Source organism: Urocitellus parryii, chromosome 6 (assembly GCF_045843805.1).
Source record: "Urocitellus parryii isolate mUroPar1 chromosome 6, mUroPar1.hap1, whole genome shotgun sequence".
Lineage (NCBI taxonomy): Eukaryota > Metazoa > Chordata > Mammalia > Rodentia > Sciuridae > Urocitellus > Urocitellus parryii.
In genome coordinates this window covers 149,473,666-149,498,585 of record NC_135536.1, presented here as the reverse complement: position 1 = coordinate 149,498,585, position 24,920 = coordinate 149,473,666, and the positions used below count along the sequence as shown (strand labels likewise).

General features: G+C 50.6%; 1 protein-coding gene across 1 annotated transcript in view; it reads right to left on the bottom strand.

Annotated features, from left to right (window-relative positions):
* The window catches only part of Klf13 (KLF transcription factor 13), a 42,068-nt gene extending 19,555 nt beyond the window's left edge, over positions 1–22,513 (bottom strand). Inside the window, exon 1 of the mRNA XM_026406954.2 lies at positions 21,504–22,513. Coding sequence (XP_026262739.2) covers positions 21,504–22,092 — 589 coding nt within the window. The 5' untranslated portion in view covers positions 22,093–22,513. The remainder of the gene's footprint in view (positions 1–21,503) is intronic.
* Between the last annotated feature and the right edge of the window lie 2,407 nt (positions 22,514–24,920).

Genomic DNA, 24,920 nt, shown 5'->3' with positions numbered 1-24,920 from the left:
AATCCCAATAACTTGGGATGCTGAGGCAGGAGGATCAGAAGTTTGAGGCCAGCCTGAGTAACTTAGTGAGGTCCTAAGCAACTATGCATGACACTGTCTCAAAATAAAAAATAAAAAGGGCTGGGAATATGGTTCAGTGGTAAAGCACCCCTGGGTTCAATCCCCCAGTACCCCCCCCAAAAGAAACCAGTTTCCCAGCAAGGCAATTTTTTGCAAGAAATAGGAATACACATCTCATCCTGTTCAAGTACCAAAAGCAAACCCATGATATAGGTTAAGTAAACATTTTCTGATGTTGACTCATGTTTTTCAGGACTTGACTCAATTTGGAATCTGCCATTAGATCTAGGGATGGTGGATGTGGGTCATCTTAAAAAGCAAGTCATTCTTGAAGAAACATCTCCACTTGGATAACTACCAAGGCTCCCTCTTGGCATTCCTTCTCATTGTCATTATCACATTCTCACAGAAGACCATGGAAAGCAAGGCTCCTCACCTATTCAAAACTGTTGTATGCCACAAGGACCCTAGGCAGTGGGTACCAGGCCTAGACTATGGTCTGGCTATGGGTACATCTCAGAGTTCAGTTGGCTTTGCTTTCTCCACTGGGCTAGGCACCTGAGGCCCATATAGAGGACTATACTCAGACCCAAGCTGCTCTATGAATCCCTTAAGGTCTGGAAACTGAATAAAGTGAGCAAGTCCTTGTCCAAGACCCAGACTTTACTGAGAAAGTTAAAGAAGCTGGACCAGAGGCTGTCTTGTACATCAAACTGCTTTCTCTATAAACATTTGGTGGGTAAAACAAATGCAAATGACTAAGTCCTGGACATCATTTCCTCTATCCTAAACCCTGGGGGGACATAATTCCTTATCCCCTTCATCTTGATGAAGACAGAACATAAGTGGAGTATTCTTGTCTGCAACCACATACATTCCTACTTTAAGATCTGCAATAAGACCTGCTCACAGTTGTCCACCTTCCTGGCCAAAGACAGCTGTTCTGAGAACGTTCAAACCAGGCAGAGGAGAACCCAGGACAGGTTCTACACAATAGAGCTACAATATGAAGTGGCCATTAAAGGACCCTGTGTCTCTGGGGGTCTGTTATACCTCTCTCTAACATTCTTCAGTTCTAAAGGCTTCATCTATCCATCCAGGATCTCTGGGTCCAGGGTGCTTAATTATCTCACTGTGACTGGGGCAAACCTTCCCCAGTTTCCTTCCTAGTCTGTAAGGTGCATATTGACTTAGAATAGAGATCACAGCTGGACATGGCAGCACATGTTTGTAATTCTAGCTACTTGAGGCTGAGGCAGGAGGATCTCAAGTTCAAGGCCAGCCTGGGCATCACAGTCTGATTCCGTCTCAAAAATAAATAAACAAACAAACAAACAGAGGTCGCATGCTATACCTTCTAAGTCCTGGAATGGTTGAAGGCCAGGAGACTTTTTTGTAGAGCTTCATTTGATGGAGAGAGTGTATCATCCCATGAACTGTTCACAAATTCTACAAAGATTGCTCTGAGAACTTGGCCACTTCAGCAATTCTCTGAGTACATTTGCTTCAGCCAAGGACACATGGCTGATCATATTCTACCATTTAAATTTATGTGGAATTCTAGGGACATCTGAACTCAGCTGCCTTTCATTAATTCACACTCAAGTTCACACTGGCAGGAGGGGCACTGAAATCTGTGACACCACCACCCTCCCTCCTCAGAGAGCCACGCAAGCCCAGAAGAAACAGGCTTGAAGCCTCACTGGGGACCTCCACTCCCAAACTGCTGGCTCCTGTCTTCCTTGACCTGGTCACAGACAGAAGTGGCAAAGGCTTGAGCCACACTCATTCACAGTAGTAGGCCTCTCCTCCCGAGACATCAACCCATTTCCTCCCCAGTGTCTGCGAGGCTCTGAGAGGGCACCACCCACACACTCAGGTAGCAAGAGCCATGTAAGTATCAGAGGTAAGGTGATCAAACAGAGGCCAGGGCCTGTCTTCAGTCAGCCTATACCCACAGACTAAGGTCTAAGGTCAGCATAGAAAGAGACAAGCACACTCTAGATCCCCGACTCCTTGGCATAACTACCATTCAACTGAGGGCTGTTGTGTCCACTGCTGTCTACCTGGGCACAGGCTTCCCACATGAGTGGAGATAGCTGTCATTCGATTCCCAGCTCCAGTAAACAGTACCAACATGGAAGTCTACACAGGCAGGGCACTAAGAATGCAGCATCAGCTTCCTCTCCCTAAATGGAGAGCAGCATTTCCCCCAGGGCCCTGAAATTCCCCAAAATGGAGTAAAAATAACAGACATGATCCTCCAAAGTCAGGGGAAAAAAAAAAAAACCCTTATTAGTGAGGGGAACTGGCCTACAGAGAACCCAATCCATCCCACCCCACCGTCAGTGCAATATAGTTCCAGAAAGAACACTGTGTACTCTATAGGCCGAACGTTTGTGTCTCCCCAAAATCAATACATGGAAATCCTCACCCTTAATATGATGGTATTTAGAATGTGAGGCCTTTGAGAGGTGGTTAGGTTATGAGGGTAAAGGTCCCACAATTGGGATTAGTGCCTTTAGGGAGCTGCCTCATACCTTTGTCATGTGAAAGACACAGGAAGGAGACATCACTGTCATTTTTACCAGTCAGTATCTGCAGGCAACTTGATATTGAACTTCCAGTCTCCAGAATTATAAGAAATAAATTTCTGTTGTGTACTATAGCCACCCAATCTATGATATTTTGTTATAGCAACCCAAAAGTACTAAGACATGAGGCCTCCACAAATGGCCCTGGGAAACGTGAAAACCAATGCAAGCAACTGACGCTCCCAACTACAATCCAAGGTGTCGAAGCCTGGAATGCAGTCTGAATCCCAGACTCACAAAAGTGCAGTTCAGTGGATGAAGCAGACAGGCTGCACATCTGTATTGTGGGACTATGCCTCGGTTGCCCAGAAGGACTTCCTGGGCTGTTCATTTCTAAGTTTTCAGTGAGAACAGGACCAAGAAATAGAACTTAGAAGGCAAAATTGTGGGTGCCACTTAAGTTCTTTGAGCTGCAGTAAATCTATCACTTTCAATTAAAAAAAAAAAAAAGTGTGTGCTCATGTATGTGCATGTGCCTGCATAGTATTTTCCATCTGGAAGGTACTGAAGCCTGGGATGACACAGCGTGTTCTGATGTTACTTCAGTGAAAAACAGGTAAAGAGAGCAGCAGGAAGCACCTGTCACTCCTGTGTGCTTCTACCGTGGCATTTTCTCTTTTCCGAGGCCATCCTGACTAGACAGTGAGTACAGATGCCAACTCCATGCTTGATCTATGGGAAAGTAAGGACATCTTTCCTCCCACAGTCCTGAGCAATTTACATTTTCCTCCACCAGCAAGAAAACCTGGGGTTTGTGTCTTGCCTCCAACCTTCAAACATGAATGTGTCCAGAAAAAGCTGGAAAAATCCTCAAGGATGAGATCCAAGATGTGTGCACAGAGGGCCAGTACCATTCTCAAGGCTCTGCCATCCACGAGAAGCCAACATCATACATTCAAGTCCTACCTAAACTCTACCATCCAGAAGCCCCACATGCAAGCCCTGGGTCTCAGAGACCAGGAGAAGACACCAAGAGGTTGAGTCCCTCATGCTGCTGCCTTGGGTCCAGCCACAGCAACACAGGTTGCTTCCGTAGCCATTTCTTTCCTTGGCTTCCGAAGTCACACCGTCCCCCCTTTCCTCTATTGCAGCATCCTCCTATTCAGTCCCCACTGGCCTGTGGTAGGACACCCCCATTTCCCAGAAGCCACACCTCCAAAGGAGAACACCCTCTTGTATTGTACTGACACAGTAAAGGCAACTCCTCTCTCCAGACCAGCCTTCTAAGGGTCCCTGCAGACTCACAGCTGCATGCCTAATTCTAAAGGGTTTGCCACTCACCCACTGTCACATGACCATCCCCACTCACTCACCCCACTCAGGAAGACCCAAGGTGGCTCCTCTACCCTAGTACTCACAGCCCACCTTCCAGCAACCCTTTTCAGGGATAAGCTTGTTCCTAGCTCTGGCCAGACTCCTTTTTCCCACCTATGTGGGCAAGGATAGCAGTTATAGAGATGCAATGATTCTGTGGGTCCCAGCAAAGAAGCTGGCGGCCCTGCTTTCCTCAGGTAGTTCCCAGGGTCCATGCAGAAGTCTTTTTCTCAGAAGGCTGATGCTGCTGGCAGAGCAGTGTGGGGATGCCTGCTGATCCTGGGTGTCCAAACCAAACTCCCTGTCTAATCCCCTAGTTTCTCAAGCCCTCAAATCCTCCCTGCTGAGCTCAGCATGTGCCCTGTTACAGATCTGACCTCATCACAGCCCAGATGAAGCCCAGCAGGATGGGGTAGGGAGGGGGAACTTATCCCAGGCCTGAATCCCCTGCAGCTCACCCTTCCAATCTGCACCTCTCCTGACCCTTAGCTGCCTGCCTAGAATAGTGAGGTGGGAATGAAACCACCAATCACCTTAATGCTGACATGCAGGGGGTCCAGCAGGAGTCCTGGCCCTACCACCAAGTGCCTGGAATGTCCCTATGTAGAAACTGAAAGATTTCAAGGGCAGGTGGTGTTTTCATTTCTTCTTCCAGTCAAAGATGATGCCTTTGAAACAGAAGATACAGAAATGAACTACCATCCTGTGACAGACCAAGATTGCACTAAGAGGGGCACCCCCCACTCAGAGAAGAGGCTGAGACCCTGCGAGGGGGCAGCTAGAGGCTTTGGGACCCTGCCCTGGAAGTCCCCAAGGCCATCTGAGCATAAACTGCTGAAGAAGAAGAAGCTGGAGAAGAGATAGCACCATGCTGTGCCCTGAGGGCTTCCCATAGCCACTGGGCAGCCTGGGCCTGTGACTCCAGAGTGGCAGAATACTGATAATAAGAGGTGGCGATCAGGTTAGAAGGAAGCAAATCCAGGAAGAAAAAGACAAGGCTGCTGGCTAGGAGCTCAACCCCATAGCCAGGGTGAGGTGTCTGCGGAGGAACATCTGGACTTACAGTTCTCCAGACTCAGAAATACAGAAATCAGACAGGGAAACAGGGGGAGAGAGTAGGGGAAAGGCTGAAAGTTTCACAAAAAGGAAGAGGGTGATTTCTGGAAGTCCCAAATGGGTGCTCTTCCCAGAAACAATGTCGAGATCATTGACCACATGTTCTGTGTGGATCAGCCCTGGGTTTCTAGATGGGTGCTGTTGTACACAAATGTTCTGGTCATGTGCTCCCTCTCAGCTCTCATATTTTCCCTCTGGAACAAGGAAAAGAGCACATTTATTCCCACCAGTGGCTGCAAACTATACCCTTGGGGCAGCAGAGGCCATGATAGTAGGTGAAGGTACAGATAGAGCCCGCCCCAGCTGGGGGTCATCTGCCCTTCACAAACTGACAGGCTGAATCTGCAGAGGCACATGTTGGAACTAAGCCACTAGGCCCTGGTGTGTTCAGCATTGTGACTGGGAAGGAGTGACGGGCCCAACTATCTCAGACTATAGCCTCATGGTAGCAACAACTTCAGGGCCAACACTCCAGTCATATAGGGTGACACCTCTTTGGGAAAGTCAGGGCCCAGAAGGCAGGGGAAGGGTCACTGGCAAAGGGTCTGGGGAGGCCACAGAAGCAGCTTACTTCCTTGCTTTCTTGACTCCACCCACTCCTCCACACCCTCCTCACACCCACTCAGGAACTTCCTTTTGGTCTCAGGATGTGATCTAGTGACACTTAAAGTGGATCCCCTGGCTGCTGCCTCTAGGCACAAGGCAGTCACTCAGGCCCTGATCTGCCCCACCCACAGTGCTCTCTAGGCAGACACCAGAGAAGGTGAGAGGTGAGGTACACTGGGGCAGGAACATGGGCTTCCCAGGCCCATAAAGTAACATGTGGGATGAGGCCACAGTGCAATGCCCTCACAAACAGCAAGGGAAAGAAGCATGAAGTGGGAAGAAGAGATAACAGCATGCTAGATGTTGAGCCAGATCCCTCATGACACTCGGGGAACAAGAAACAAACCCCATGTCAGCTGCTCCACACTGTCCGCTGATATACCACAAATGCAGCTTTACACAGCTTTACACAGCCAGGTCCAGTGTATGCTATTGGTCAGGCCAGCCCCACCCCCAAACTCAGTGCTATAACTTTGACCTTGGCCACTTTCCTTCTCCTTTGGGGAGTCCAAGGCTTCTGCCCAGGCTGTGAGTCCAGATTCTGCTGCTTTCAGGCTGGTGAGCCTACCCTGTTCTCTAACTAGGATCTCATCACTGCTTCCTCCTGCCCAACCCAAGAAGCCCAGAGCCAATCTCGACCTGTTCAAAGGCTAGAAGGCCATGGTGGCACTCCTCTGAGGAGCCAGGAGAGGATCAGAACCTACAGCCTCAAAAGCACCTGCCCCAGACCTCAACACTGGGGTACACTGGGGCAGAAGCCCCATTCCTGGCATAGCCCAAGGATTAGACTGAACCTTTCAAAAGAACTGTGGCCTGAATGCCTGGGATGACCATCGGGTACAGGCTGGGACTTTGGTCTCTTTTGGTTACCTGGCCCTACTCCACTCAGCTGGCCACCTCCTTTTCGATATGGGGGAGGGCGTGGAGGGAGGACCCTTCACTAGCTTCAGGACTACCCAGCACCCTCTCCTCAAGGTAAGCAGAGAAAGCCTGGGCAGCACTCAGCCATAGTCAGGGCCCTCCTGCTCTCATTTCTGCCTGTCCTATAGGTGGTCCCCAGCTTTGTTCTGCATTGCATTCCATGAGGTTTTGTTAAAATAAAGATCCTACTACTTTCAGAGGAAAAAAAAATCTGCGGACCCCAGATTATATTCTCTATACTGTTAGAACAAGCCTTGTGTAGGCCACACTGGGAGGGTGTGGAATGAGGCCTAGGCCCAAACCCATCCCACTGAAAAGAGAGAGAGGGCCCTTAGCTGACCTAGCTCAGCTCCTAAATGGGTGACACTTCCTGTCATGGGTCTGGCCACCAGCCAGGACACCAAGAAGGCAAGTCTAAATCATGGGTACAAGACTATTGGGAGGTAGTTGGGTAAGTGATGGTGTGTGTGTGTGTGTGTGTGTGTCCCAGGAGTCAGGGAGCATCTCCCTGGGACAGTCATCCCTGACAACCAGACCACTTGTGTACAAGTACTCTATTTGCAGACTGCTGACCAGCTCATGAGGCTCTGTGGCTTGCTTGCCTCTTCTAGCACGGCACCAATGCACATTCTCACAAGGAGGAGGAACACTAAATATACAAAGACATGCAGGTGAATGCAGGTGGGGTGGGCAAGAGACCTCTCTCCAAGGAAGAAATATTTAAGCGGGCGGATCTGGGAATGTGGCTCAAGCGGTAGCACACTTGCCTGGCATGCGTGCGGCCCGGGTTCGAGCCTCAGCACCACATACAAACAAAGATGTTTGTCCGCTGAGAACTAAAAAATAAATATTAAAAAAAAATAGATTTAAGTGGGACAATCCTATGCCTGCCCCTGGCCTCAATACTGCAAGGGCAGGAGCCTTGTTGTCACCTTCCTGAGTCTGTTCAGGAACCTGGGCCAGCTAACTGTGCACTGGAGCCTAAGGTGCCCTTAGGCCACCCACCTCAAATCTTCCCAAAGAGGACTTCCACATGAAACATAGGAGTGGGAAGTGACAGTCTGTCAGAATGTCCCTAATCTAGGACCTAGGTCTGCTAGCCAGATCTCAGTAGTTTAAACAGAAAAATTTTCCAGGTCATTTTCTGTGTGTGGAAATCATCTCCTAACATGAAATCAGTTTGAGTTACTATAGCCCAGAGTACTGCCTGCATAGGTGGGCAAATGATCCTTACCAGGGCCGGTCAGAACACAGACCCCACCTGCTGGTCCTCCCAGAAGGCTAGACACCCTCATCAGCTTCCTTTTCTTCTCCCTGCAGGTGAGTAGCCTGGAGGCAATCTCTCTCTCATCTCCAGAGGTTGAGGCCTGGGATGGTACGTGGCCTGGGACAGTGCACAGGCAGGTGCAATAGGCTCTTTGGGAGACTGAATCCATCCTACATGTCTCTGCTCCAACAGCCTCCAGCCTTGCCACCACAGGTCTTGTCACTGCTTCTTCCAGGATGGTGTCAAGCAGATGCCTAAGTGGCAAATCCTATGCAGAGGTGCAGGACAGTCCCCACCCCAGCCCAGGGGCTGGTCACAACCAATGAGCTCAGAGCTGAAGAGGGAAGAGGCCCACTCAAGATCACACAGACAGGGCACAGATATGGCACATGAACCTCAGTGTGTCCTCTGCTGTATCTGTAAAGAGGCCTGGACAACGGGGAAAGACAAGGAAACTTCAGCCCCAGAAAGAACCCCCTACCACCACCCAGCAAGTGGGCTCTGTGGGATGGCACATTTACAGGTATCCTCTAGAACAAACATGCAGGGAGAGAGAAAGGAAGCCATGCTCTTACTTATAGTCATTCAAAATATTCACCTCAGACCACACAGGAAGCATTTTGTTGCCAAATGCTTTCATATGAAGATGATAAGAAAGCAAGAAAGGGGTAAGAAACTTGTTCACAGCTGAAAGTCAGCCTCAAGAATGCTTCCTTGCTTCACTGTAGGAAACAATTCTCATATTTACAAACACAGAGTTGCTATCCCCAAAAAGAGAAAAGGAAAAAAAAAATCCACAGATGGCCCAAAGCTCACAAAAGCAATCACTTCTGTAAACAAGAAGTAGAATGCCTGCTGAAACCAGAGAAGCCCTGGCAAGACATAAAAACAGTGAAAGTAGGTCCTAGTGGGATTCCCTAGGCTGCACACGTAAGATACTCTGAGAGCAGAAGTGAGTGAGCTCTACTCCCAGGGCTCCTCTAGAGTGGTCACATGATGCAATTCTTTCGGCAAATAGGCCTTCTGTTGAAGAAGGGCCATAAGTACAAAACCTGTCATAGTGCCTATGTCTCAAGAGGAGAGGCAGGGCTCCTGCAGGTGCTAGTCTCCGTTGCCTAAGACTACTCAAAGCATACTGGGACTCAAAAAGTCCTTCTGCTTGGGTGGGACTTGCGCTAGCAGGACTAGCACAGACACCTGTCACTGAAACTGCCCAGACTACTGATGGAGGGGTCTTATCCTGTCAGTACTTTGGCTTGACCAGAACTGCTCTGGTGACCAAGGACCAAATCTTTCCCTTGAGGTTTTATTTCAGCTGCTTCTGCTAATTTGAGTCCAGACAGGTACAAAACAGGTACTTGGAGGGCTTGGTTACCCGGTAACAAAGGAGGCTCACCTGATAAAGGGCCACTACTCCCTAATCTGAGCATAGATCAACACCCAGCAACAATGGGATGATCATGAAACCTTGCAGTCTGTACCATTTTTCTTACAACTGGGTCCTGGTTCATTTCCTGGCATCCTTGAGATGGATACCTTATAGATACAGAAGCCGAGGCTGTGCACCTAAGACCACCCCATGCTCCATGCCACAGAACAGCTGTGGGTGGGCAGATTCTGGGCAGGCAGTAAGGCACCACCCAGAATCTACTTCATAAAAATAGTTCTGAATCATGTCTCTTTTCAAAAGGACAAGCAGCAAAACTGTTCATCCAGGTACCTGTGAATAATATTGTAGGACATGAAATTCTGCTCTTGCAGATTAAACACACAAACACAGCCTTGCCACAAACCCCATGCTCCTGGATGTCTTGTCTATGTTCTCATGTGTTCCTCAAAGGTCAGCATGACCAGACAAACCCACTTTACTAATGAAAACCCGGTGCTGGGCTCTGCCTGTTCCAACTCCAAAGCCAAGCATTCTCATCAATATATCATAATTTCTCTCTTTTTAAAAAACAAGGCATAAGCAGACAAAAAAAAAGATCTTTCTCTGATACAAATAAAACACTAAGAGACTCCTAAAAAAAAGTTTCAAAACCAAAACATCTATGGAGTCAAACTGCCACATGGTTGGCCAGGAAGAGAGATGCAGCAATGATGTGGGGCTCAAAGTCCAAAGCACAAACTGTTAGACCTTGCAAACAACACAGAGGTGCTAGGCACTTGGATATCTCACAAAATTTCCATGTGTAATACTCTTCAATACCAGGTCGATATACTCTTTATATAAAATAAAGTTCTTCATGCATCCCTGAAAGGGGTTATGTTAACAGGACTGTTTGTGCCCTACAAAGAAAGAATGATGAGAAGGCTGTTCAGTGTCCAGGTGAGGAAGACTGCTCAGCGGAGGGGGCACTAATTTGGCATTCCACCCAGGTGTTGGGCACCAGGCTGAGGGACAACTGCCCAGGACTCAGTGGGGAAAACTGGAGAGAGGCTGGGAAGCTCAAAGTGCAGAAAAGCACTTTAGAATACATCAGGGATGTATTCTAAAATAAATACAGCAAAATCTAAACATTTCCTTGAGTGCTGGGTTGGTGGGCCCTGACCCCATGGCAACTGGAACAACCCCTGCTGCAGGGAGATGCTTTCCTGTAGATCCATGCCTACAAATTAGTCATGAGAGCTGGGATAAAGGATCCATGAGGCAGCCCAGTCCACTCTGGCATGAATGGGCAGTGTCAAGGGACTCAAAAGGCCCTGTACAACCATCATGAGGACGGGACCCTAAAAAGAGACCTAGAAGTAGTAGCTTTGCAGAATAGCTCACAGGACACATTACCCAACTGGATCACTTGGATCAGCTCTAGGGATAAAATGAATGAAAATACTTCTTATAGACTTACCTTGGCTCCTTGCTAAGGCAGGTGACTGACTCTATGTGAGGTACTTTGCAGTTAGGCAGAGCAGGAAAGCCCAGGCAGACACAAGGTGAAGGTCCAGGTCTATGCAAGAACCTGCTGCTGAGTCCCTGCCACTGCCCAAGGCATTTCCATCAGGGTATCCCACCAAGAGTACAAGCAAGGAGGACATGGGCCCAGATACAGCCTACTCAGGCTGCCAGCATGAGCAGTTATAGTTTAACAGCAAACAGAAATGTCACCTGTACCAAGCTGTAAAAAAAGTTCCCATCTTGACCTCCAGAGAGAGCCTGGCACTGGGTGGAGAGGGCACTCCTTGGGCTCAGACAGACTTCTTGGTCTGGTCTGATTATTTCTAGAAGCTTCACTTAGGGGCATCTGAACATTCTAAGAGAAAAGAAGCAGCTCCCCAAAATTTTCCATGGAACTAATTGGCCTCAAAGCCAATAAAATTCTGATGTGGCGTTTACGTAAGCTCTCCTAGTCCCTGGACCTTGGCCAGCACTGTCTGGCCTATGGCCCTGCCAGCTGTCGGAGGGGTACTCTGTGCTGCCCCCACCCTACCTCAACACTGCCAAAAAAAAAGTCAATGAAGCACTGAAATGTTCCTCCTATAAAGGGAATATAAATGTTTATTAAGAAATTATAGGAACCAGGTCAGGCATTTTGCTATCTTAGTCATACCAGCTAATTAAAAAAAAATCAAAATAGAAACCCATCCTAGAAACTTGAGACAATGAGAACTTCTCTAGCCACAAGCACTTGGAGCCTTGCCTCAGCTCGGTTGTCAAGGCAACCCAGTGTTTACCTCCAGTTCTGCTGTGTAGGAGGACCCTGACTACAACCAGGAACAGCCAAACAAGCCACCTCCTCCCAACATCCCATGGGATCAGTGCTAGGGTGTCCCCATAGGGCGGAAGGAGGAAGCTGCAGCTTCCCCTGCAGGGTCTCCTAGGCAAAGCTGCCTACAGCACCAAGGAGGGGCACCTACATCCTCTCTCCTCCAACCCCTGCAGCCCTTTCCCCACCAGCTTGTCTTGAGGGCTAGAAAGCTCTGAAGGCAGATGAGAAACAGCTCAGATCCCAGGGAACAAGGAAGAGGTGAAGAAAGGAAAGGCCCAGGCTGAATCCTCAGCTGGGCAGCTAAAGAGCTCAGGTCTCATACATTCTCTGGGTCAGGCCAGGCCCCCATACCAGGCCACTGGGCTCCTTGATCTGTGAAGGAGGAACAGAAAAATAGGGAGCAATACTGTTGGATTCAGCTCTAGGGTCCTTCTCCACCTTCAAGGCTGGTCCTGCCTGAAGAGCCATGGTGGGCTCCCTCCTGCCCTCTACTGCGGGGTATCAGCCTTTCAGTAATGCAGCTCTACTGAGGTTCATATTGCTGTAGCAACAATCATTCCTACTGGGCAGCCTGCACACCTGGCCAGATATCTTAGAACTGGCTTTTAGTCAAAAGAACAACTATCCTGAATGTTAGGTTACATGGTTGATCACATGCATACATGTATGCACACATACATAAGTGTACATAAACATACATGCATATGCATATACAGACATAGGCATACACGCACGCATGTACACACACACACACACACACACACACCCCTATCTTCCAAGATCCCTGGCTCATAATTCAGAGCAAGGAAGAAGATCAGGAAAATAAAGATTGATGCTTTTAAAAAGCTAAAGTACGAGTAAACTTTAAAATGGCACAACTTGTCTGAAGCAAAACACCTAGTTCGTCACTAGGACGGCTTCAAATCAGAACCTGTCAGTAGCCAATGCTGAATATTCCGCAAGACCCTAAGGTCTGACAGTAATTTAGGACAACCAGCTCAGCTTGCAACATAATAGCATGATGCCCATAACAGTGAACACTCATAGGGGCCTGCCTCCTTCAGCCAGACCCATCACATAGGGGACACAGCATAAAAAAATCAAACCACATTTAAGCCTTGACAAAAGGTGACATCCTGCATAACCACTTAGACTCAACCAGAGAATGTCCTGGTGCCTTAGGCCAAGCAGCAGTCACTTTTAGAAAAAAGCAACTGTCATGCATCCAGACAAATAGGTGGACTCTGGAAAAGAAATAAAACCAGAGGAACTTGGCCTCACCATGCTGGGCTGTAGGGGGCCAGTGTCCCTTAGGACCTTCAGGTGCTGCACTAAGTACCTCCTTCTCTCACCATGCCATTTGTGCTAGGAGACAAACAGAAGCTGATAAACAAGCATGAGGAGAATCCTTCTGAGATTGGAGACCTAAGCATGGGATGGTGGAACCTGAGGAGACATGATAACCACCAGTGACCAGTAGGCAAACCAGACAAGGCTGTCAGGGTGAAGACAAGAGCAGTGCATCAAGAATACCTGATGGGCCAAGTGCATAGACCAAGACAATGGAGAGCCTACCAAAGAACCAGACTGCTGTCACTTTTACACATTTCATAAGATTCACATAACTGGCAATGTAATTAGCTCATATTTATTATCTCTTGTTTAAAGAATATGTGTAGGGTTTGTGGTTGGAAAGATTCCCAGGCATACCTCTGGTGCCTAGCCCCAGCTCTCAGACCCTCAACAGAATCCAGACAGAACTGAACAGGTCACCTAGCTAAGGGTCCAGGGGAACCCTCCTGGTACCTTCAAGCCAATGACCTGCTGGGTCTGAGCCATCTGGCCTCTCATCCTGGAGGACCAAGGAGCCAGCCTGAGACTCACACATCTCTTTTCTGTTTCCACTTTCTCAATACTTCCTTTCAGAGCCCCTGTTTGTGCTCTGCCATTAACTTTTAACTTCTACCTCTAGCCCTAAATCAAGTTCCCTTTATTCTGTTTCTTTTTAGTGAGCATTTACACATAAAAGAGAATTAAGAACAACGAAAAGGCTCAGAGAAGGAATTCATGGGAGGAGGGCATTCCTGGTTATGTCCTAGATCCTGCAAATACTCAGGTGTGGCCTGAGGAAAATGATTCGTATATCTCCTTAAGCCACCTCTCCAGAGAGGACATGCTACCAAATCCATAGATTGAACCCATACCCAGCAAGGATTCTAGCCCCTAAGAAGAGCAGGCAACCTGCCCTGACATCTCAGAAGTGAGATGGGAAGTCCTACATATGAAACTGCAAGTCCTCCAAAGTCCCAAAAGGTGATAAACCTTAGGGACACCACTGTGTTCATGGGCTCTCCTTACTATGGGAGGAATTGTGGACTATGGAAGAGCTCATATTCACAAGGGATAACAACTACGGGTCCTCCAAAAAGGATTGAGGTCAGATCAATCCTGACCACTTGTTAGACTTGCTCAAGTCATCATCTCACTGATCCCTCCCATGTCTGTGCAGTAGACCTGAGTAGAAGGCAGCATGGACCTATTTCACCCTCTTGCCATTGCCATGCTTCCTTCCAACTGCCCCTTGTTCACAGGAGATGGACATGCAACAGATCTCTCCCTTCAGAAGTCCCCCTGAGACAGGAGTCCAGGGCAGGAAGCTCTTCGGCAAGTGACTTTTTGGGGGGTGGGGGGTGGGTTGTAATGATAATGTTGGAACCTAGGAACTTGGTGCATGTTATGCAAGCACTCTATCACTCAGTAACACCCCTAACTCTGGTGAATGACTTTTAATTTCAGGCCCCTATGTCTTGCAAAGCTCTTCCACAATGCATCCTGGGATACAGTTCCAAGGAGATAAGCCTGTGCCCAGTGCCCAGGGACCTAGGGTCGCCCACTCATGTAAAGCAGGCCATGCCCCTGTGGCAGCAGCATAGGGACATTTAGTCTGAGGCATCAAGCCTCAGCTCTTTTCCGAACAGGTCACCTTGGGACAGACTGGCTGATGGCCACAGATTGTGGCCAAGTTCCTGGTTAGCAAGTGTTTTTGTGTGATGAACTTCAAAAAAGGAGAACAATAAACAGACACCCCACACACACAAAAATAAATAAATAAATAAATAAATAACTTGGGGATGTGTGCCCTTGGTTTCATTTGTCCAGAACAATATTGCTAAGAACCAGAGTGCCATGTTGTGCCCACCTATCCACCACACACACATAATGCTCAATGGCAAGTAGTGCTGAGGGTACAGCCCTGATCAGGAGGGAAACTGGTCAGGGTGGGAGACAGAACAAAAGCCAAGTAGCAAAAAACAGTATGGGAATTAGGGGCCAGTAGTTGGGGTGGAGCAGATGAACAGCCTCTACCAAGGTCCTAGTTTCAACTGAGGAAACTCTGTGCCTCTGTCCAACACCCTAACTCATTAATAGCTGTCAACAGTCTCTGAGGTTTCAGGTGGACTCTAGAACCTAAATTGGACTAGAAATCAGAAGATCTACAATGTCACCATGCTCTGGGTCTGGATGCATGATTCAGACACAACAATGAACAGGGCACCACATTTATATATACATGTATATGTACACATGTGTGCACATATACATGTCATACATGGAGACGGATGTGTATACACATGTATAAACATATATGCATGTGCATATGTGTGTGGACAAAGTCACAGCAGTAGGCTTGGTTAAGGATTTCTTGTGTCTTTTTTCCTAAATAAATGTATTTCTTAGTTGTAGTTGGACACAATACCTTTATTTATTTATTTTTATGTGATGCTGAGGATCAAACGCAGGACTCTGCACACGCTAGGTGAGTGCTCTACCGCTGAGCCACAACCCCAGCCCTCTTATGTCTTCTAACAAGTGCCTATTGTTTAATCCCTGCCAAAAAAGCTAAAATGTTTAAGTCTCCACTATATATACCCAGAACAGTGACCACAGCTTTCCAAACTCTGTGCGTCCTGCCCTGGAGACTGTATCAGCAGCTTTCTACACCACTCCAACCCTGGTCACACAGCACAGCATTTATTTGGAGCCACCAAGCTGGAGAGAAGTCTATTCTCACTTTAAGAGGGAGCTGATTTCTCAAGAAAATAACTCCATTTGTAATTGCAAAATTAAGAAAAACAGGCTGAGGTGTGTGAACTCAGATCTATACTTGTTTTTTCTTGAAAGCATGTAAAGACTCACCAGGACTTAAGGGTGTTAGTGATAGCAAGAACTGCACAAGCCCTGGAAATAGGATGAGTCAAGGCACAGTGGGCTGACCAAGAACACAATGCCAACCACCTTTAGAACAGGCTATCAATACCACCTGGAAACACTTTTAAAAATAAATTAAGGTGTCTTGTTTGAGGAAGGGAATGCCAAAGCCTCTACCACGTTGTCCTTAGACTTTAAAAAAGACTTCCAAAGCAGAACTCCAAAATCTCAACACCTATACAGTCAAGAAGTTGGAAAACAATGCAGAGACCAACCAGGTACATGGAAGGGTGTGACTAAAGATCAACAAGTACACACCTGCCCCTCCAAAAAGCTGCGAGGACCTGGTGAACACCACCTTAACCATGTGATCCAGCTGGCTCCTACCCCAGCTACATTGCAATGGAAATGCCCAACATTATCTGTATCCTATTGGTGGCCCAAAATTATTTAAGCAGCACCTAAACATGAGGAAAACAATCACATCTAACCAGATTGTGGAATGTTCTACAGGTCAACTGGCTTCAATCCTTAAAATGTCAATGCAATAACCAACCAAAAGATGTACTATTCTAGATTCAAGGAAACTAAAGAGATAGGATGACCACACACAATGTGGATTCTGGATCCCTTATGGGACATTTGGGAGACTCATTTGGGAAACTGAATACAGTCTATACATCAAATAATACGTTAGAGAAAAAAGAGAGAAAGGGAGGAAGAAAAGGAGAAATGTGTGACAAAACATTAATGGACAAAACTAGGGGAAGAGTATATGCATGATCACTGTAATACACCCTTGTCATTTCAGAAACAGTAAAAACTTGTAGGGGAACAATGTTCTGGGGGACACATAGCCTTCTAATACCAGGGAAGGGAACTTGCTTACCTGCATCACCAGGAATGCAGGTCCAGAGACAGTGGCAAAGGGTATGGTAGGCACACTGAAACTTAGGCACACAGCTGTCCAGATGCAAACCCTAATTCCACCCTCACTTGCTGTGTGACTTTGGGAATGTTTCTTAACCCATCTGAGCCTTATTTTCCTTATTTGAAAATTAGTAATAATAACAGTGTCTGCCTCCTAGGGCCCTTTTGAAGATTAAGTAACTTCATAAACTAATGAAGTCAGAACAATATCTGCCACTACCAAGCAGTCTGGAAGTCTTAGATATGATTGTGAATGCTGAGTGGACCACTCTAGAAGGTTTTTTTTTTTTTTTTTTTTTTTTGAAGAACAATTTTAAACTGCCTTCTTAAAGCACAAACCAGACACACTTTACAGAGTGCTGGTATCTCAAAATCGCTGTTAGAAATGTCACTTATTACAGGGTTGCTAAGGCAGGCTTCAGGGACTACTGAAAGAAGGAACAACATATTTGACAGGGCCCCACATTTGTCCTGAAATTATGTTTGGTGGGATCTCTTCAGTTATACAGTTAAATGCACACACATATGAGCACACATAACTTAGTAACTTACTGAGTTTGTTTCCTCCCTTACCTTGGGTGGCTATCAATATATTTCATCCTTTTCCTTTTGACTTGCTACATCTAAGATCCAAGTAATCAACAGGATGAAAGCTATGTATAACCTGTGGTAGAGTGTTTCGGGCGGACTATTTTCTAGTGTTTAAACATCTGTGTGGATACACATGTGTAAATCTATTAAGATCTGAAAGGGGCTGCACCAGCATCGGGTAGAGGTGGTTAGTGGGGGAAGGAGCAGGCTCAAACATTCCGTCCACAGCTCCTGCACTATTTGAGGAGTTTCACTAAGGAGGCCTGATTGAAGCCTGAGGCAGTGGAGGTGCCAGAGGTAGGAGCCACTGGCCTGGGCACGTCCCTGGACAAAGCAGTAGCCATTAATAAGCCTGGTTTTGCCTGGGTAAAGGAGATCCCACACAGTCTCCCTTTACTCTGACAGGCTGTACCAGACACTTGTATCAGGGAGCACCTGTGAGAAACACAGCCAGCAGTGTGTTTGGAAACAGACTCCAAGGCCAAAGTGCACTTGGAGAAGAGGCCAAAAAACCCTGCCCCAAGAATCTCACTCAGGATCCAATCCCTGCTTCAGTGAGTAAGGATAAATTTTAAACTAAAGATTATCAGAAATGCTGAAAGAATACAATCTTACTTATGGGAATCCCAATCCCAAACAAGGGCAGTGACCATAAGCATCACTCAAGGTCTGCAGGTGAACAGCTGGGCCCACATACCCACTTTTCTTATGCAGCCCTAGAGCTCCTGAATGGCCCAGTTTGGGCAGAATGCAAGGAGATATTTTGGCTCCCAGTGCTTGGGGAGAAAACAGGGCACAGAGTCCCTTGGAAAACAAGTCTTTATGGGAACAAATAGGTAGGAATGTATTTAGAGTGCTGCCAAGAAAGCCTGAGTGGCCATTTTACTAGCGGCCCACTGGGCCCCACCTAAAGATAAGCTGGAATCTCCAGATGCAGGACACAGCTGGTTCAGAGAGGGACTATTTGCTCTCAAGAGGGCCCCAGCCTGCCCTGATCTTCTGGAAGTCCTCTTTTCCACACCAAAACCCTTCAGTCTCCAGAAAATCTGCACCTCATCTTGCTACTTCCCAAAGTTTGACTTAGTAAATTTCCCAAATCTGGATTGAGAAGTTCCAATTATATAAACAAGTGGTTTGAGCTGCAAAGAGGTTTGTTTTACTATGCATTTGCTTTAACATCAACAATTACCTAAATGTGACAGAGGGTTAATAGTCCACAGGATGACTATCAGGGAAGTGGCAAAGGGAGAGAACACTCCCACACAGCTAACTAAGAAGGGCAATCTTTGCAAGCAGCTCTTCAGGGGTCAGAATGGGAGGGCAGAGTAGAGCAAAGCCCTGGCATAAGGATGGCAGGTCCCCCCACCACCACCACAAATAAAGGCTGACCCTTGCAATTCCCAAAGGGGGTCGGTCTCTCTCTCTCTCTCTCTCTCTCTCTCTCTCTCTCTCTCTCACTCACACACACACACACACACACACACACACACACACCACCTTATTTCTCCAAGGACTTTCCAGGTGATAAGCATAGATCTCACCAAGCCACAAGATCTAGAAACCCCTTCCTGGTCAAGAGCTGCTGCCTACTTCCTTAGCTAAGGTGGTTTCAATATTCAACCCTGCCATGTAATCACTATGGGTCCTGGGAGGAAGGATCCTAATGAAGCAGAAAATGCACAAGACCTGAGCCACTGCCTGCAGAGACTCCCCAGAATAATTCTGATGGCCCACGAACCAAACCACAACCACCTCTGAGTCAGGGTCTACCTGGAAACCTGGCAACTCTGTCACCCCCTGGGGCCAGCCTTGCTGACTTCTCCCTTATGTGTCCTACACCAGTCTCCTTCCACCAGCAAGCTCCCCTTCTATGCCTATGAAAGCCAGTTACTGCATGCTCTGTACCCCCACCCAAGCAGGGGCTGTTAATGGGTTTCCCAGAGATGCCCTGCATCACAGGCAGGTGCTTAGGATGTGCAACTCTCATAATCACATTCACCTGGGGTACTAAATAAATGCAGTTTCCAGCTATGGTGTACTAAGTAGTTCAGCTTCTGCGGCTTAGAATCTGCTATTTCAAACTCCCGCCCTCATGAGGGGTCCAGGCGCCTGCATTCACCTATAGGTGGAGCCTCACTCTGATCTCAGCACAAAAGTACAGAGAGGGTTCCCCCCTTTAAAGAATAGACTTTGTTGCAAGCACTCAAAGAGGGTTGCTTCTGCCAATCTTGCGTTTCCAGAAACTATAGGAAAGGGCCCTCATCCCACTGCGGGAGACGCAAGTCCCCAGCACTCCGGGCTCCACACCTCTCTCTAGCCTAGACGTCTGCTCACCCGAAGAGGGGGCGACCCTATCAGGAAAACATCCCGGGACTGAAGCCCTTACCGCCCCGCCCACCCCTCCCTCACCCTGGGCTAGTCAAAAAGCCAGTTACCTGGTGCTGCCGGGTTTTAGGCCGCGGATAAAAGAGGGTGCAGAAGGATTTCCAGGATTTCCCAATCATTAAGTTCCCCGCCCAGCACTGGCCTCATACCCCACCCCTCGGGTAGGCCTTAACCACCGCCACGCCCCAAGTGTTGCTCCCATCCCTCCCTCTAGAGTCCCCAGCTTTCAGAACCTAGTTTGGCCCCTCCCCCACGGCCACACCCACCCTCGCGGCAGCGTTCCCAAGCTGAACTGAGAGCCCCGCCCCACCCCGGACCCATACACAATTAATTCTGACCCGAATGCCTAGAAAAGGCTCCACGTTCACCCTCCACCGCAGAATCAACCACGTGGTTCGGGGAAGGCTGCAGCAAGAGGCTAGGACCGGGAGCGCAGTCTCCGAAGGGAAGTCGTTAAGAGATACACCAACCCCTACACCTGCAGATCTCGGGTCGCTCAATTCCCAATATACCAAGAGAAAAGGGTCTCCAGCTCTGGGGTCTTGAAAACCGCAGGGTTTTTGTTTGCTTTGCTGTTTAATCAGCATGTGAACTACTTAACAAAATGCACAACCCTTGGTAACAAGGTAACGGTATTAAGTATTCAAGCTGTGAACCTGCCTCAAAAATGGAAGAGTTAAGTGCCAGAGGAATTCACGTGAGTTCAGGGAAACAATCTTTAAAACAAACCGGGGGAAGGGAGTTGCTATCCATTAAATGGTTGTCTTTGTGTTACAAAGAAACGAAAAGGGGGTTAAACAAACAACAAACTTTCACAGAGGAATCTACTACAAAGTAGCAGGCCCGAGCGATGGGAAATACTCCCCTGGGGTAGGTGGCGGCGAAAGGCCGTTCGCGGACCCCCCCCCAGGTGCGGGCTCTGGCCTCCAGTCCTCCGGCAGGTGCCGCGTGCCCGCCGCATCCGGCAACCAGCAGGTGAGAACTGAGCTGGGTACAGGAGGCGCAGACCGACGGACCGTGGGCAGGGCGCTCCTTTCCAGAGAAAGCGTCGCGGGGCCGAGTAACCCCCCTCCGGCCCAGCGCGCCCCCGCTAGCCGGATGGGCGGGTGCTCCCACAAAGAGCCGCGGGCGGGGAACAGCTAACCGGGACCGCCCCCCGCGTCGGCCAGTGCAGCCGCGGGCTCTGGTTACGACAAATTAAACCTTAGAACGCTGGAAAAATTACAGGAAGAGGAGAGCGAAGAATGTGCCGAGTGGCTGAAGGGAACCCTGTCCCCGCGTGAACTTCGCCCAACGCGCGCCTGGGCCGGTCCCCCTTCCCCTCCCCAGCGCGTGCCCGGTGGGCGGGGGAGGGGAGCACGAAGACCAGTAAAATACCACTCTCCCTCAGCTCCCAGGCGCCCCGGCTGCCCATCCACCAGAGCGACGCCTATAGCCCCCACCCAATCCGTGCGCACCTGCCCACGTCGCCCCCAGGCCTGGGCGGGGTCGCCGCCCCCGGCCCAGATGACGACATCCACCCCCGTGGCCCCGCCCGAGTGAGCCTGGGAGGGGGCGTGCCCGGCGGGGGCGCGGTCCCCGGGCGGGCGCCGGCTCCAAGAACCCGGACCGCCTCACGCGGCGCGCGAAGCCGGCCGCAGGACTGAGAGGAGAGGGAAGGGGCGAGGCCCCGATCGTCCTCCGCCCGACCGTTCCCCGCGCCCAGCCCTCCCCTCGCGCCCCGCGGGCAGCTCCGGGGGCGTGGCTGGACCGCCCGCGCCGTCCCCTGTCCGCGCGCTCTGGGCGCCCGGCCGCCCCACTGACCTGTGTGAGTTCTCAGGTGCGCCTTGAGGTGCGAAGATTTCCCATAAACTTTCTCACAGCCCGCGTAGTGGCACTTGTGCTTTCTCTGAGGGGACTCGAGGTCGGCGCGACTTCGGCCCCGCCGGCCCCTTTGTCTGAGGCCGGACTCGCCGCTCCCCGCGGGTCCTGGCTCCCGCTCGGGATCTAGTCCCGCCTCGGGCTCGCTCCAAGCGGGGCTGGGGGGCGCGGCTGCCGCACCTTCTCCGCCAGGGGAGACGGGTTCGGAAGCAGGCGGCGGCGCGGGTGGCGCGGGCGGTAGTCGGCAGGGGGTCCTCGCCTTCCGGGCAGCAGCGCCCTCTCTGCGCTCCGCTGGGGCGGGCGCTGGCGCTTGTTGGTTGAGGTCCGCTAGGATCCGCGCCACCACGAAGAGCGAGGCGCTGTCCTTGCCGTCGCGGCGCTCCTCAACGCGGGGCAGTGCGGGGGTGGCGGCGGCGGCCGCGCCCTCGGGCCGGGACTCCGGCCCCTCCCGCGGTCCGTGCACGACTGCGCGGCTGGACATGGACACGAGGCACTCGGCGGCGAAGTGGTCCACATAGGCGGCGGCTGCCATGCTGCGGGCTCCGGCCGGCGGGCGGGCGGCAGTGCTAGTCTCTACGAGTCGTCAGCCGCGCATCCGCACCCACGGCCTCCGGAGAGCAGGCGGGGGGCGGGGGCGCGGCGCGCCCTCTCCTCCGGCTGGGCTGGGCTGGGCTAGGCTGGGCGCGCAGCCGCCTCTGCCGTCACCCGCGCGGCTCCGCGTCCGCCCGACCCGGCACCGGGGAGTGAGCGCATGGGGGGCGTGGGCGAGTAGGGTCCCAGCGCGGCGTCAGGGGCGGCCTGTCCTAAGGATGTAGAGTGGCGACGTTAGGGACGACCGCGTCAAGTCGCGGGCACAGCTTCGCCGCGCATTGTGGCAGGCGGGACAGCCGCCGTGCGCGCCGCAGCTCGGTGTGGGCGGCCCGGCCTCGGGGGTGGGCGGGGCTGGGGCCACATCTGGACCCGACGTCAGCCCCCAGCCACATCCTGGCGGCGCAGGTTACAGGCGGCAGCGGCCGCAGGGAGCTGCGCGCGCGGAGGGGGCGGGGAGCCTGGGGCGCGCACCGGCGGGGCCGAGCGGTCGCGCGCTCGCGTCTGGGGAGGGGGCGTGGCCTAAGGCAGGGCTGGACGCCATTGGCTGAAGAATACCGGGTCAGGCCAATCCGGGCTTCTAGAGGGGCTTACTCGGCAGCAGGCCCTGCGCGCGCCAATGCGCGTGCCTCCTTGGCCGGCGGGAGGAGGGGCGGAAATTAGAGCCGGGTGAGGGGCACGCTGACGCACGACGTTCGAGGATGGCGGGTCTGGGTGTAACCGCGCGGGGCCGCTGTCTGTACCCGCCTCAGCGGGGAACCCGGCTGGCTTTTCCCTGCCAGAGCGTTTGTGCGATGACAACCTTAAGCCCCGCGGTAGAGGGGATCGCTCTGGAGCACACCCCTTTGTCCCTCCAGTCCTTCCCGTGAGGGGCGCTGGCAAGGAGGCGTGTCCGTTGAGGCCGGGCGCTGAGCTGCAGCCCTCGCCTAGGGGCGGAACTTGGTCGCGCTGCACCCCACTGCTGCCGGTTTCCCAGGTAGCCGCGCCTAGAACTTCAGGCCGCTGGCCACCTCCTCGCTCTTTCTCTGTTGCACTTCAGCGCAGCACTGGCCAGAGCAAGGACACGAATAGAACTGGACTTTTCACACGGGAGGGCCAGGCGTTCCCCCGACTCATTCCGGGAGCCGGGGACACAGGGTGCCGCCCTGCTGCCTTTCAGCCCGAATCAGCTGGCTCAGGACTGGCTCTGGTCTGGCGATTAGTCTGGCCGCCAAGTGATGTGCCCACCGTGGCCTGTGCTTATAGGAGTGAACTACGTGCCCGGGCAGCGGGTACTGCTGTACAGGGAACGTGGGGCCCCTTCCTCCCCCTTCCGTCCCAGGCCCGCTGCCAACTTCTCTAGGCTGCCCCTCTCCCACCGCGGTCGGGAAGGCTTCAAAAGCCACCAGCTGCGAGGACCCCGCCCACCCCGCCCCACCCTTCCACTGGGCCGCCTGAAGGAAATGCTGGGCTTCGCCCCTCTGGCGGCGTCCCTGCGGGGTCTGGACCAACTTGCCCTTGACTTCCATCGCAGGCGCTCCCCACCCTCAAACTCCAAGTCTTGGGCCATCAGCGAAGAGACTGGTGCATAACTTCCTGCCTTGGGAACGACTTTAATACACCCCTCACAGCTTCGCCCTCACCGGACTCTCCGCGGCAGCTCCTGGCCCCAAACTGGAAGCATTGAACTCAAAAGTCTGCAACCACTCGTTTGTTGGGCTAAATGGCCTTGGAACAAGTCAGACACCCGAGCTGAATTTCAACAGAAGTCGGGAAAGTGAGAACCACTCAGGCATTTGACCCCAGTGGACCAGAATAGAGAGGCTGGGAATTAAGGGCGATGGCAAGGTTCGTTTTCCCAGAGTTAATTTGGAGCATACGTAGGAAAGACCTCAATTGCCAGGTAGCCAAGGGGGAAACTAAGCCATTCTGGTTTACATGTTGTGGTGAACTGTAGATTTGTGTCAACATTTGAGTGTTTGGGTATCTGTAACAAAACCCTGAAATTCCCTCTCACTGACTTGAGTTCTGCCCTCTGGGGAGACTACAAAGCTTGTTAAGCTGGCTCAAGTCCCTGGAGGAGGGTCTCTTTTTGGCAGAAAGTAGTCATCTTCCTACCAGGCAGATTGTGTTGATGACATTTAAGAGATTTGTTTCCTGACCAAGTAATGATTCAGAATGTTCCTCTATTTTCACCACATGTCTCAGTCACTTCTTCATTAGGAAGGAGCCTAATGAAGCCACACTTCCCTTCCCTGTCCCTCTCCAGTCAGTGGAATTTTGCCCAGTTTTTCAAGTGCTATCTACAGGGGTACAGAAGAACTTGTAGTTGTTGGGCTATTATACTCTAGGCTACTATTTCCTTAAATGAAGGGAGAGGGTCATGGCCTGAGTTAAAGGATCTCTGTTATGACTGCCCCCAACCAAAGGTTTTCCATAGGTGCGTCTTCCCAGAGAGTCTCAGCTGTGCCTGGTGTCATTCTAGATATAAATCTCAGTCCCTTGCTTTCTCAGTCCAATCATTCATCAAACATTTGGTGATTGTTAGAGCCTCAGGCCTGGTCTCCTTTGTCCTAAACCCAGGTGGAACTGTCTTCAAGATGGGTCCAGTTATGTTCCCTGGAGAACAACTCACTATAGCAATGGGTTCATAGTTTTCTTTCTAGGTAGGATTTTGACAGAAACAGCAGAAGCGGAGCAGCCAAGATAAGTAGATCAAGATGTGTTTGAACATTGAAGAATCTTAAGACTGTCAGAACCAAATAAGACCAAGGAGAAACACCTAAATGTTCT